The sequence below is a fragment of the Rhinopithecus bieti genome, unplaced genomic scaffold (assembly GCF_001698545.2).
Source record: "Rhinopithecus bieti isolate Rb0 unplaced genomic scaffold, ASM169854v2 scaffold_7967, whole genome shotgun sequence".
NCBI lineage: Eukaryota > Metazoa > Chordata > Mammalia > Primates > Cercopithecidae > Rhinopithecus > Rhinopithecus bieti.
This window is the reverse complement of record NW_016806112.1, coordinates 2,687,960-2,703,496: the sequence shown is the minus strand read 5'-3', so window position 1 is coordinate 2,703,496 and position 15,537 is coordinate 2,687,960. Positions and strand designations below refer to the sequence as shown.

Genomic DNA, 15,537 nt, shown 5'->3' with positions numbered 1-15,537 from the left:
AAACTTTGCTAAAATTCTTCATCACGCTTCAGTGTATGTTAGCAAATGGGCAGTGTGTGACTGCCTTGCACACCCATGAGCCCACCACCTCCCCCCTTCTGATATCGCACACCACACAAGTATAATAAACCATGTGAATATTTCATACCGCTGTGAAATATGCTGGAGTATCAATTCAACATCTGCTGTCTTTAGGGTCCGGGAGTCCCGCAGAGACGCTTTCAATTTGTAATTGAGTTCTATGCTGAATTAATCAGCAGTTTATCTTTTTTACTAAAATAATGTCTTCACCACTAACCCAGATTTACATTAACAATTTATGCCAAATTACCTGCCAAGGCAAAACTTACAAGATCCTACGCTATAATCCAGTAACACTCAGTCCTATATTTCATTGCTTGTATTTCTTTAACCTATATACAAGAAAAGTGGAAATCCATTGTTCCAAGAGCCTGCAAAACTCTAACCATAGATGACCTCTTAGATTTGTAACAGAGCCTCACTTTTGATGGTGAAATTCGTGCTGGTTTCCTCCTCTGCCCCTGAAAGCCACTGTTCAGTAAGTGGTTATGACTCCAAATTTTTACCAAATAGAATTCTAAAATGAAATAAAGTCAGTGGATAACAAAAGAGTATCTTTTATTTCTTCTCCCAAGGAAAATCTTCCCATTCTAAATCTTGGCTTGGCTCAAGAAACAGAAACAAGACAACCTAGATAAAGGAAGGATTTTTAGTGCTTATTATGCACCTGAGACCCAAGTTAGCAAAGGCAATTCAATTTGAAGAGGGGTGAAGTCCTATTCTCTCTATGATATCATGATGCAGAATATTTTATTAGCAATATCTTCCTCTGAATTCCACCTGTACAGTTAAAAATCTCCAAACACTTACTGAATTCAACACTATCTCTGAATCTAGCTCTCCCCTCTCTCTCTGAATCGTCTCTGGTCACAAGACCAGAAGTTTTTTGCTTGCTGGACTTTTGCCACAGGTGCCAGCAGACAACATACTTCATGAAATATTTCTCCTATATGGTGTATGTCCCCCTACATTTCAGTTCTAGGAAATATGTAAAGCAAAAGCATTTCGAATGGAACACCTGCTCCAAAGAAATGCATCATAAATAATTACCTATCAACTACAGAATAGAATAATCCCATCTTTTCAATCTACTTTGCCAATAGCTACACAAGGAATTGCCACCACCATACACAACAGCCTCTCTCAGTACTGCCTCTGCATTACAACACCAAGCCTAACAGCTTGCAATCACTTGGAACCTGTAACTATCTGCTGATGACATACTGGTTACATGAGAATATGAAATTCAGTGTTTACACAGCAGGGCAGAAGACATGACAGAATTTTCAGAAATATTTTTGGGAGAAAAATCAACAACGTCAATAACAAAGCCAATATACCACTTGTTGATATCCTTTCATTACTCGTCTAAGAACTGGAAATAGAGACCTTCAAAATGTATATAGTCACTTTTCTAAGATTTGTTGATTCTTGAATTCCAGAGACCTGGCACCAAAAGAATCCATTCCCAGCTTATGGAGATTTTGGTACACTATGCCTTTCCTTTTCTGTTTCCTTCCATCTAACCCATTTCCTGAAATTAAATGGGAAAAAGTCACACTTTCTAAAATTTCCTTCAACCCTTCCCCAAAATATCCCACTTTCAACTTCAACTTTTATTAAAGGCAGAATGCGATGGCAAGCATAGAAATGAGGACCAGCCACCACCATTAACTGGGATTCTGGAGATAAAGAGATGAGGAAGACAGTGACTTGACAGAAGAATACACATTCTGTGGCCATTTCTAAGTCCAGGAAGACTAACAAATCCTAGAGAATCAAGAAAGAAAGAAGCAATTACTTCTAAAATTCCAAACTCTGTGTGGTAGGAAACCAAGTCCTGCTCTTGAAATCAGGTGAAAGACTAAATACAATTCCTGTCTGCTCTGTAAGATGCCACAAAATGCAAAAGGCAAGAAGACTGAAGAGCAGCCTTAACTCAAGAAGTCCCTTCTTACCTCTCCCAAGCTGGCCACCAGTGGGCTCCAATGCACAAGAACAAGCTCACTTCTTAAAAGGGGGACAACCCAAAATATCTGGTGCTGGTGGGAACCTTTCACCTTCAACAGTGTTTCTCATCATCATCTATTCTAAAGGCAGAATGGGCAATTTTCCAAATCACCCACTGAACCATAAATGCCAACTTCAATAACCGTTCATTTAGCACGATTAGAAATCACTACTTAGAATAATTCCATACAGGACCCCAGGGATTGTATCTTAGGGTTCGGACATCTCTAAAACCTAACATTTTATGTTAAATAAAGCCAGAAAATTATTGGGGAAAACTGTTCCATCTTTTGATCCAATAATAAAGATAATTTATTATATCTAGTGCTTCAGGTCTTAAGGAAAGCCAATAAGCAGGAATTATGACCAAAAGCAAATGACAGAAACAGCCTCAGGGAGAGCCTCTGAAAAGGCCCTTTCAATATTTAAACAAATGTACAATCACCAACCCAATTACGGCACAAATCCAGTGTACAAAGGAAGCACGTCAAACGTTTCAATTGTCTCATCTAAATATTTCCATAGTTGCACTAGTTCTTAGCAAAAAATCCATCAAAACCACAGTAAGATACCAACTCACACACACCCACCAGGATGACTACAATCCAAAGGATGATAAGTCTTGGTGAGGATGTATGGAAATCGAAACCTTCACACACTGCTAGTGGCACAGATGCTTTGGAAAACTCTGGCAGTTCCACAAAAGATTAAACATAGAGTAACTATATGACCTGGCAATCTTGCTCCTAGAATTTCTCGTCCCAAGAGAAATACAAAAACTTGTACACCAATGTTCATAGCAGCATTATAAATATAGTCATATAGTGAAAACAATCCAAATGTCCAACTAATGAATAAGTAAGTAAAATGCGGTATGTCCATACAACAGAATACTATTTGACCATCAAAAGAAATAAAATACTGATATATGCTACAACACGGGTGAACTATCACATGAAGTGAAAGAAGCTAGGCACAAAAGACCACACATTATATGATTACATTTCTATGAAATGTCCAGAATAGGCAAGTGTACAGAGACAGTGGATTAGTTATTGCCTAGGGCTCGGAGGGTTGGGGGAAAATGGGGAGTGATAGCAAATAAGAATGGAGTTATTATTTTTTTAAGGTGATGAAAATGTCCTAAGATTGACTGTGGTAATAGCTGTACATCTCTGTGAATACACTAAAAACCACTGAACTATACACTTAGAACAGGTGAACTGCATAGGTGTGAATTATCAATGAAGCTATTATTACGTAGTAATAGAACTAGGCATCCCACACTTTTAGAATAGTAGACCTAAAAAAGTAGTCAAAACATCTGATTAGTTACAAGTCAATCAATAAACTCACACTTTAATATTAATTCCTTTAAAGCTAAGACACCAGCACAGTGGCTTGTGCCTGTAATTCCAGCTACTCAGGAGGCTGAGACAGGCAGATCACTGGAGGCCAGGAGTTCAAGACTAGCCTGGACAGCATAGCGAGACCACTTATCTAAAATTTTTTAAAAATTAGCTGAGTATGGCAGCACCCTCCTGTATTCCAGCTACTTGGGGAGGCTCAGGCAGAAGGATCCCTTGAACCCAGGCATTCAAGGCTGCAGTGAGCTATAAGTGTGCCACTGCACTCCAGCCTGAGCAACAGAGCAAGATTCCGTCTCTAAAAAATAAAAATTAATAAATAAAAGCTAGAGATTGGCCAGGCACGGTGGCTCATGCCTGTAATCCCAGCACTTTTGGAGGCTGAGGCAGCAGATCACCTGAGGTCAGGAGTTCAAGGCCAGCCTGGCCAATACGGCAAAACACCATCTCTACTAAAAATACAAAAATCAGCCGGGCATGGTGGCACACACCTGTAATCCCAGAGACTTAGGAGGCTGAGCCAGGAGAACCACTTGAACACAGGAGGTGGAGGTTGCAGGCGACAGAATGAGACTCCATCTCCAAAAAAAAAAAGCTAAGGATCACAATAAACAAAAATACCAGCATAAATCTTTTTTTTTCTTTCTTTCTTTGAGACAGGGTCTCGCTCTGTAGCCCCAGGCTGTAGTGCAATGGCACAACTCACCACAGCCTTGACTGCCCTGGCTCAAGTGATCTTCTCTCGCCTCAGCCTCCTAAGTAGCTGAGACTACAGGGATATACCTCCATATCCGGCTAATTTTTTCTATTTTTTGTAGAGACAGGGTTTCATCATGTTGCCCAGGCTGGTCTCAAACTCCTGAACTCAAGCGATCCACCCGTCTTGGCCTCCCAGAATGCTGGGATTACAGGCATGAGCCACAGTGCCTGGCCTAGCATAAATCCTTAAAAGCATTTAATGAGAAAATAATTTTGGGTCTAAATACACATTTTTCTCCCCAAGACAAATGAGATACCGAAAAAGATGTAACAACCAAATATAACCTTAAAACCTAAAAATCGGAGAAATGAGTCAAGTTCAGCTCATTAAACTGACACCTATTAAAGCACCATAAGAAAAACAGCCTGAAACACCATCAAAACAGATAGGAAAATCATTGTTTATAATAGTTATCGATGGTCGGGGTTTTTTTTTTTTTGTTTAATTTTGCATTTACTTAAAACTCTGTGTTTGATGCCAACAGGGTTCAAGTTGCACAGGAAGGTGCTTTGGCTAAACACAGATAGTATTCCTTGATCTCCATTGTCTGCTGTGTGGGTTCCGCCAGCAAACCTCCCAGCGAGTGGTCACCTTCCTATGGAGTCATTAAACCTCTGAATGTCAGCTGGTGGGATTAGCCAGCAGCTTCCACACCTGAGCCCCCGTGGCAGGGACAGAGGCATTTGGATCAAGATCACTAATGAATACAGAATTCATATGCCGCTTGTCAGGGCTCCTGAGCTCAGAGTCGCACAGATGCAACCTAAATAAGACGGAGGACAGAACAATCGTTGACGAAGATTAAAAAGTTTTGGCAGTTGGGAAAAAAAGAACACCTCATTATTCAAATATGATAGTCTTGCTTATTTTTTTTTTATTTTTGTTCAAGTTATTCATGATTCGCCTCAAATGGACAAATGCCATTCACCAATATAAAGACTTCTTGGTCTCATTACTAAATTTGTTTGAAGAGGGCTGTGCTGTCTGTACATCAGCCAAACTGGGAAAACAGCTTTCCTGTAAAACAGCTCTCTTATAAATAATATTTGAAAATTTTAGGAGAATAAAACAATCACAGGCTATTTAGTGTAGAGAGCAGTTAAAAGTGAAAACAAAATCTAGAATTAAAAAAAATGAACAGCCAAATGATTTTATTATATTTACTAACATCTCTGTATCTCTGACTTCCTTAAACCTTTCTGTTCCTGGGTTCCCTCCAATCACAGAGCTTGCCAAAGAGGGTTACACACCTTGTCTGACACTTGTTTGGCTTTCTGCTGCCTTCACAAGACCTCATCAGATAAAAGCAACAGCCCAAGCAGCCCACACCTCTGCTCACCTGGAATAAGATGTCTTTCCCAGTCTTGTTAAAGAATTACAGGAACAATAAAATGTTAAAGAATTAAAGAAATAAGATGTCTTTCCCATTCTGTTGTGAAAAAATGACAAAGAGGCAGATATAGCACAGTGGCTGAACCCATCGGAGGGCTCTATCGTCAGGCTGACCAAGGTTCAGACTCTGACTCTTCTACTGAGTGTGTGACCTCTGGCCAGTTATTTGACCTCCCTACGGCCCAATTTTCTTCTCTGCAAAATGAAGACAACAAAGTACTGAACTCAAGGAATTGCTGAAAAGTAAATGAAATAATATACCATTGTCTATGACCACCACCATATGCCTGTCTCCAATATTACGCTTTCAGATAAGGACTGTATTTATCTATATCACGCTATAAATTCACCAAGCCTGATGCCAGCACAAATAATCACGTTAGTCGTTGCTATGCGATGTTTGTATCCTACTATTGAATAACTAAAAAAATAAAAGCAGCTGCCATATTTTAGAGCCAATTTTGTGTGAGCCACCATCTAAGGTGTTTTACAGGCCACATCTAATGCTCACAGCAATGTGCAGGCAGGCAGGTCTGTTCCGATCGTACAGACAAGGATGCCCCTCTTCCCAGAGTCCTGATGTAAGGACAGAGGAAACAGACCTGCAGCCCAATCCTCTAGCTCCTAAGCCCCATGCCCCTTTCCATGCGACCATATTGAACTCATGCTATGTTCTCCTTTGGGATCATTCTATATGCCAAATTGCACAGATTTTTTAATCAAAATAATGTAGATCTCTCACACTATTGTTCATCCGCAAAGCACAAATGAACCTGCAACTCAGTGTCTTCCTAATACTGGACTTATTAAAAAAACACACACAGTTACTTCTAAGATTTGCTGTCAGAAAACCATACTGGTATCAACTCTTTCATTATTTAAAATGGATCTATAGCTGCCTGCAATGACAGATTAATTCTGTTTCCTCAGTAGCTAAGTGTTTGGCATCACGTTTGTGAGGTAACCACAAGCCTTTAGGGCGAAAGCTGCTCACATCTTTAGCAATCTATAAGGGCTTCTCCAGAGGCCAACACTTGCCGAGTGATGAAATATGACTCCATAAATCAGACGGCTGAAGTGGCGCTTGTATACGTCACCATCTATCTTCATAGCTTCTCTCTGAAGGGTGTAGGATAGGAGCTCATCCCTCGGTATTGCAACCAGAGAAAGGACCATCACAGTTGGCATTGACTAAGCATGTGCTACTTAAAACTGAAGACACACTAAGACTAGGGAAAAAAAGATCCTGCTGGTGTTAGCACGCCTCAGGCAGTGGTAGAAGCTTCAGCAACTCATCTTCAAAAGGCAGAGAGCCAGAGCTCTAGAAACCTGCAAAAATTGGCTAAGCCTGCAGTCTTCATTTCTTTAAGTTGAGCATCTTCAAAGTCTAGAATTCTAACTGTAGGGCACAGCAGCTGCCACTGCAGATCTGATCCTCTCAGCTTTTGGCAGCTCTCAACTTGAGATTCTAGCAAAAGAATTTTTCAAGTTGCTATTATTGCCTGTCATGGATTTATAAATATTGTGCACTATCTGCTGTGGCATGGCTCTCATGGGACGCCAGAGCATGCCAAATGCATAACAGAATGAAAAACAGTTTCTATTCTTCAAATAAATGCTAATTTTTTTAACTGTGCTCACACGATGTGTTTGGTGACCAACTTCAATAGTTCAGAATATGTATCAGAGAAGGGGAAAAAAAGCTGATTGTCTTTTCCAGCAGCATTCAGCTGCTACTTTCATTAAGCTTGTTTAATTAGATTCCAGATGCTAATTTGCAAGTCGATACCAGAGGGTGCAGGACAGTTTGCCTTTGAATCATCTCCCTGTGATGTGAGGGCCCTGCCGCACACCACTACCCTTCAGCGGCCCTCGCACGATATTCTGACAATTAGTGCAAAGAGGGGGCAGTATTGATCTTGACACACTAAATATTAATCTTCTACCCATTTTAATGAATTGTAATCTCCAAGAGTTTAAATTTCTCAGTAGGCTAAATGAAAACATCCCTTCTTACAAAGAAATGGAATGGAAGGAAAACTCACCTACATTATCGGATTCATTTAATTCTCTCTCCCTTAAAATCAAATACATGTTTCATTTTAGCAATTTTAGCAATTTTCAAGATACATATCTGCCAAGCTAACACCATATTTCCAGGTACCATCGTCAAACTCCTTATTCTTAACTGGAAAATGGACTGAAAACGCCCCAGCATCGTTATCACTAGTTTTCCTGTCCAGCTAAGCTAGCCTATGGGTAACAACCAGGACCAGAAGCTGAATTCTTATACCAGCCTTAACAATAGAGAAAAAAAAATCTGGGGGAATGCTCTGAGCAATTCATCATCACCAAAAAACCTCTCATCTAACTGACCCCTTGTCATCAGGTCAACTTAACACTTTTCAAAATCCGCTATTCTGCTAACACACTGGTACAGTGTCTGAATAAGCACCTTCACGGATAAAAATAAAGCATGAGATCTATCACAAGTAATACAATTTTGTACACCTTCATTTCCATCACAGCTAAGTACTGTGAACACTAAAGGTGAAATTATCAAATTGTTTCAAAGGAAGGTCACTCTCAGAACCACTAAGTAAAGTTGTGTTTAAACCTTTTTATCCACCCATTCAACACACACTGGCTGAATACCTACGATGCACCAGTCACCATACTAGGGCAAGGAAACAGAAACTACCAGGTGTACCCACAGTCCCTGCCCAAGAGGAATTCAGGCTCACAGCAAGGGAACAAACAAAAAAATGAAAATTAGAAGACCACTCGAGGTAGCATTTAGGCCAAAACTGGGTGAGACTTTTTGAAGATTTTTAATGTGCCCTAAGCTCACATGGTTAGTTGAAACTCAGGAGCTGAGGACTTTTACTTGAGGCAAGTCATGGCTCAGATAACTTAAAACAGCAGAAGCCCATCTTGGGCATTTACGAATCCCAGCTGGGTTTCACTCTTCTGCTTTTTTGGCCTGTAATTGCCCAATGAGCATTTGCCCTTTGCCCCATCTTCATTTTCCCTGTGTCTTTAATGGGGTGCCTGCTTTGCTGATTCTGTGCCCCAATACTGCATGTTATTTGAGAAGTGTGCTGGTTATCATCCTCTGTTATCTTGAAAAGATGTTCAGCACTTTCCAGATAAGAAGAAGAGAAAGTCCCTTCCATTTCCCAGGTGGTTTTGGTAACTCAGACTAAGCTCAGGGTTATCCTACTGTCTCAAGGCAACACACACATACTGAACCTCAGGAGCTAAGAACAGAGATGATTTCATGGCCCCTGCCCTCAAGGAGCTCCCTCTCTCACTGGCATGGAGGAGATGCCTCAGAAAACAACAGGACAGGTGTGTACAGTGCAGCACAGGGACACAGATAAATGAAGCAGCAACTGAGGGTACTGCTGGTGGGCACCAGAGGTAAGGAGTCCACGGCCAGCCAGTGCACGCTATATTCAAAGAACAGTGAGCAGACAAGAATGACCAAAGGGAACCTATGTTCCCCCAAAGTTTAATCCCTGGGCTTACACATGATGGTGATACATGAATCATTTTTATTTCTATTAATAGTATGTACCCACTTTCATGTGTCTTGAAGAAAAATACAGGCTGGCCATGGTGGTTCATCTGAACTCAGGAGTCTGAGACCAGCCTGGGCAACACAGTGAGACCTCATCTCTACTAAAATTCAAAAAAATTAGCCAAGCGTGGTGGTACACAACTATAGTCCCAACTACTTGGGAGGCAGAGGTGAGAAGATCACTTGAGGCTGGGAAGTTGAGAGTGCAGTGAGCCCTGGTCATGCCACTGCACTCCAGCCTGGGCAACAGAGCAAGATCCTGTCTCAAAAAAGACAAAGAAAAGAAAAGTAGAACCAGTACATCAAATCCAGGATTTCAGATATAAACTGTATTTTAAAAATAAATTTAAGTTAAAAAGGTGAATCAAAGTGGTTGTGGGAAAGATGGAGAATGGAACTGACTGAAAAGGGGCCCTCAGGGTTAAATAAATGTTCTCTGTCTTCATTTGAGCGCCAGAACCCACTGAACGATATACACTCAAGATCTGTGCACTTTACTCGACGCCTGTAATCCCAGCACTTTGGGAGGCTGAAGCGCACGGATCACGAGGTCAGGAGATCGCGACCATCCTGGCTAACAAGGTGAAACCCGGTCTCTACTAAAAAATACAAAAAATTAGCTGGGCGTGGTGGTGGGCGCCTGTAGTCCCAGCTACTGGGGAGGTTGAGGCAGGAGAATGGCGTGAAGCGGGAGGCAGAGCTTGCAGTGAGCCAAGATGGCGCCACTGCACTCCAGCCTGGGTGATAGAATGAGACTCCGTCTCAAAAAAAAAAGATCTGTGCACTTTATTGTATGTGAAATATACCTTAATTTATTAGAGTTAATTTAAATTTTCAAAAAAGTTAATAGAGCAGGTGGCACCTGGATATGGCAGAAATCTTAAATGTAATGTGTAAATGACAAGTACAAAACGCAGTGATAGGCTGGCCCTGCCCAATATATGTTCTAGTAGCTACAGTTTAAAAAGTAGAATTAGATGATATTTTATTAATATGTTTATTTAGCCAATATACTTAAAACAGTACCATTTAACATATAATCAGTAAAAAAGTTATTGAGATGTTTTAAAAGCTTCCTGTATTAAGTCTCTGAAACCTGGTGTGTGTTTTCCACTTACAGACCCTCTCAATTGACATTTCAAACGCTCAATAACCACCTGAGGTTAGCACTGGACAGTGCAGCTAGAGATGACGAGAATGCAAGAAAGGTTTTTATGGTGGGAGGAACCTGTATTCCATAAATATTATAGTCCAAAGGCCCAGCACTATCCAAAGTACAGGTTTGTAGATCAGGAAACAGAAAGACTTTGGGCTTCCTCTATTTTGTTATTTGTTTTAACAATAAAGTCAAGAGTTTGTTTCATAAGTCTGGCCTAAAATTACTGTTGGTTAAAAAATTTGTTATTACAACAGCCTAAAACTGCCCCTTTGCAACACAATTCTCTTTGAGTGAGTGGCAGTTACTGTCCTGGCAACCCATTCTAGGTGTGAAAGGCAGCAGTGCTGTTCTCCTGGCTTTCTGTCTGAGACACATCCAGAAGCCTTTCCACATTGAAAGGAAACAGCAGGCTTAGTCACCCAATTCTGTGGTCGCTAATTAGGCAAGAAAAGTTATCCTGGGCTTCTGGACACAGAAAGTAAGTCTCCCTGGAAAGAAGGAAAATTAAAAGTTTGGAAATTTTAAACCAAAATGTCTTTGTTATGAATTCTATACAAACGCAGAACCAGAAATGACAGTTACCTTGGCTGAATCTAAAATGGTGTCCTCTCAACTTTGCTAGGCAGTCTTGGCCTTCATTTAACATTCACCAAAAGCAAACAGTGTGGTCAGCACAGTTAGTGGCTTGGCCTCCGCAATAAATATTTCCTACTAACTATTAACATCGCTTGAGATCTTTAAACAATTATCTGCTGACAGCTGTTATTCTATTATGTGCCTTCTGTTTACTTTCAAACTCAACCACTAAAGAAGAAGGTACTATCTTCACCTTAATAAAGTGATTTTCGGCCAGGCATGGTGGCTGACACCTGTAATCCCAGCACTTTGGGAGGCCAAGGTAGGCAGACTGCTTGAGCTCAGGAGTTCCAGACCCACCTGGGCAGCATGATGAAACCCAGTCCCTACAAGAATTGCTTGAACCCAGGAGGCAGAGGTTACAGTGAGCTGAGATCATGCCACTGCACTCCAGCCCTGGGTGACAGAGTGAGACTCTGTCTCTCCCTCTTTTTTTTTTTTTTTTTTGAGACAGAGTCTGGCTCTGTTACCCAGGCTGGAATGCAGTGGTATGATCTCAGCTTTCTGCAACCTCCGCCTCCTAGGTTCAAGTGATTCTCCTTCCTCAGCCTCCCGAGTAGCTGGGATTACAGGCACCTGCTACCACGTCCGGCTAATTTTTGTATTTTTAGTAGAGACAGGTTTCATCATGTTGGTGAGGCTGGTCTCAAACTCCTGACCTCAAGTGATCCCCCGACCTCGGCCTCTCAAAAGTGTTGGGATTGCAGGCATGAGCTGCTACGCCCGGCCGAGACTCTGTCTCAAATAAATAAAGTGATTTTCACTGATTGTCAGTGTGCATGCGGTTTCAATAACAAGTGAATAAAAACCAGTCACCTAAAACTGTCCATTTAAATAATCAATGTGAAATAAGAATATGGCCAACCTGTTTCAAGGTCTCACAGCTAATGCAGAACCAAGTGCTCCCAGTTATGGACGCAACTGATCTAAGAAACATTCTTCAGATTGATAGTATCAATTTTATTGAAGGGATGCTGACATTCCCCTTTACTTCCCAAAATCACATCAAATATTAAATTCACAGCCTTTGAACTATTTCAAATCCAAACTCTAAATAAGATAAAATTAAGTCACTTCTAATGTTCCTCATACTCTCAACTTTTCCTGTAATTCTCATTTTTATTTAACATACACAAGTCTAATCAAAGCTTTCAGGAAGATTTGAAAAGATTAATGTGTTTTAAAGAAGGATTTGGCATTACTGAGGTGATTTTCTAAACAAAACTCTGAGTCTGCCTCCCTGTACCTCTGTGAATTCTAATGGATGTGTAGAACCTTAGGACTCCTCTCCTATAGTTAGAAGACTGGGGAACTTTTTTCTTTTCTTTTTCTTTTTTAAGTGACCTAGTATTAATATATCCTATTTTTTCTCTATATTTAAGAAGGCCAAACAGAAAATAATGCTGATATGGGAACAACTGTTCACATTGAGAAATGAGAACAGAATCCTAATCTCATTTATAGTCTATACTTGGACTTGTTTACTATTCTTAATTGGAACAAGACACTATCATTTTTAGTATAAAACCCCTAAATTCTATACACTATGTTTTAATTCCTGCAGCTATCCGAGAAGGGAAGAAATCTAGCAGAGTGACCAAGTCACTTATTTGAGCTATCCCCATGTACCAAGGGGAGGTGTCGCAGTTTTCAGCAGAAAACCCCTGTCTGTCCTGGCTGATCAGTATCTTTAATCCTATTTTCTCTGGCTTTGACAGCACTTGGTCCAAACCTAAAGGGCAGAGAGAGCTTCAGAGTTCCGACAACACTTGGTGCTCCAATGACAATGAGATGATGGAAGAACAAAGTATTTTTAATATGCAGTCTTTTCCAAAGATGACTGGACACAAGGCACTGTCAAAAAGCAATTCCCAGAGACAATCTCTGGCCCCTAAACACTACTGCAAAGTCAGAAATGGCAGAAACCTACATATTAAGAAATAGGGTAAACCACTCATAAACTACCTATTAATTGTTAAAAAGAAGTTGATACTCCCCATCAAAAAATTAATAACCATCAATAAAGCTTATGTGCCAAATGCTGGTTTAGCGGCAAGGATGTAGTGCCGTGGAGGAATAACGTGGTACCGTGATGGATCCAGGCATATCCAACATTCCTGCGACAGTGACCATGGAAGAGCTGTGCATCTGTCCTGAAGATGTGGGGGGTGGGGGGTGGGGACAATCTATCATTCAAGTAGACTTAAGTGGAGTATCATTCAGAAGATACCACCTTCCCCCACCACCAAAGAAAATACAATAAAAGAATCTCTCATACGTGTATCTGAGACACCAGATCACTACACTCTGAGATGATTCCACCACATGCATGGTCTTGTCCCCATCTTCTGCCAGATGCAGAATCACCTATAGGGATTTTTAAAACTGCCTCCATTTTCAGGTTATGTCTCTGTAACATGCAAAGACACACACGGTTTTTTCTATTCTTAGTAAGAACAGAAAAACCTGTCATTTTGAGATATCGTGACACAGAAAGTTTGGTGCACAAGAAAACATTCCACGTTATCACTGCCTTTACATTCCAGAAGATTCCTAGGCAGCCCAAAGCCCAGAGCAAAAAGCTGGATAGCGCTGGTGCCTCAAGCCCAGGAAGGGCACAGCTGGGCCACTACAAAAGGAAGCTGGTCTCTTCAGCAAAGAGACCATCTGTGCCAAAGAACATTCCAACTAACAACAGTGCCGTACAAGCTCAGGAGGAATCAGCAATCAATTTGTAAATGTTCAAGACAAAACCAGAAAAATCTCTGAAAGAGAAAAAAACTGCAGGGACTTACATACCTCCATGTCTGGCCTAAACTTATCTTCAAATACAGCCATTGCTGCCAAGGAGCCAGAACCTGTAAGAAAAAGGTACACTTTTAGTGTATTTTATGATATACCAGCTTCTCCATTTCAAGTTTACCTAGGGGCAACAAAACCAGCAAAACATGCCCAGTGTCTCATTCAAGTACAGTGTAAATATTAATTCTACAGGGCCACATAAACCAGGTAAAAACAGTGCTCTTCAAAAGCCTGGAGTCACACTTACCACTATCTAAGGTAAATCTGCAACTGGTCCTACTTCCACCACTGACAGGTATAACTGTAAATTATTCACAATAAAATGCTGAAGCATGAAAATGAGGTTATGGAGAATTTGGATTTTTTTCAAACAGTGACTGCCACATAATTTCCCATGTTCTATGTTGTGAGTCTAGTGCTCCATATTGTGCCTTGGCAGGCTGCTGGGTATAGCGCTAAATACCAAGCCAGTTCGAAAGAAAAGACTGTTTTAATGAGCTGGCCCTGGTAGAGTCACCTTGACACGCAGGGAAGAAACCACCGCACCAGCAATGGTAATAGAACGGCGAGCAGCAGCCACCAGGTTATTCCAGCTACAACTGTAAAACACTTTATTATGTGGCATTTATTTGGAGCTATTATTTTTAGTTTGTACTTTGAAGAATAACAGCTGAATAGACAAAATGACAAAGAAACAAAAATTTATTATCACAATAGCAAATGGCTGAAAGGTTATGCTGCATAGACATTAACAGATAGCAAATTTATCCCTACAAAAGTAGGATGTAAAGGCATTACGAGTAAGTGTGGGCTCCCTTTGAATGGACGCAAAAGGCAGCTCAGCACTCCTTGAAAATTTAAATTTGCTTTGTTCAAAAACCAGAGAATCCTTAGAAAATCATCATCTTGTCTTTACAGGTCCTGGCAATATTTCAGTATACTCCACTTTTGGAGAGAGGATAGAGTTGCCCACAATTTTTTACTCCAATTAGAAGATTTTTTTGGCATTTATTACTTTTTAACTTGTTTTGCATAACACTATCTATTTAGCTAGGTCACAGAGAAAACCATATTTTCTATTTAAAATGATTTGTGTACATCGCTTGACCACCTCAATGGTTTAGCAAAAGAAAAAGGCAGCGATTAAACAGTTTCAAATGAGGTGTCCTGCTGATTTTATCAAGTCTGCTGAATGTATAATGAAAAAGGAGAAGCTGACAGCAACGCCGCATTGAGAAAATACAGACTACCTTATCTGAACCATTTAAGGAGGTCCAATTATAGATCAAATTTAAAGGGTAGAAACAGCAGATTTACAGACACAAATCAATGAACATGGTAATCCCGATGAATATGACAGATACTCCTGTTAGGGAATATTGCTGCGGTTGAGGATCATTACCTTCACAGTACCGGATATATCACATCTAAAGCAGTAGGAAGCGTCAAGTGTAGACCAGCATTACAAGCAATGACTATTCATTTAAGCTTTGGGAGCAAAAGGCAACCCCATTTTCCCCCCTCACAATTTTTTCTCCTTTTAAAAAAAAAACTAAAATGGTGATCTAAAGGGACATTAAAAGCCCTCTGAAAAGGAGACAGAAATTAAACAGATATAAAACTAGTACATTCGGATAAAACTAGCACATAGGCGAGAGCAAATTCAGCAAAACAAACCTCTGAATTTCAAAGTAAACATGTCCTTGAAGATGTGGAAACAGGGTCAAACTCCACCAACGTTCTGTGA

At 40.5% G+C, this 15,537-nt stretch overlaps 1 protein-coding gene across 2 annotated transcripts in view; it reads right to left on the bottom strand.

Moving 5' to 3' along the window:
* Positions 1-15,537, bottom strand: part of PSMB7 (proteasome 20S subunit beta 7) — a 62,279-nt gene that overhangs the window by 17,451 nt on the left and 29,291 nt on the right. For both annotated transcript variants that reach the window (XM_017874789.1, XM_017874790.1), the window contains exon 6: positions 13,788-13,846. In XM_017874789.1, coding sequence (XP_017730278.1) covers positions 13,788-13,846 — 59 coding nt within the window. The remainder of the gene's footprint in view (positions 1-13,787; positions 13,847-15,537) is intronic.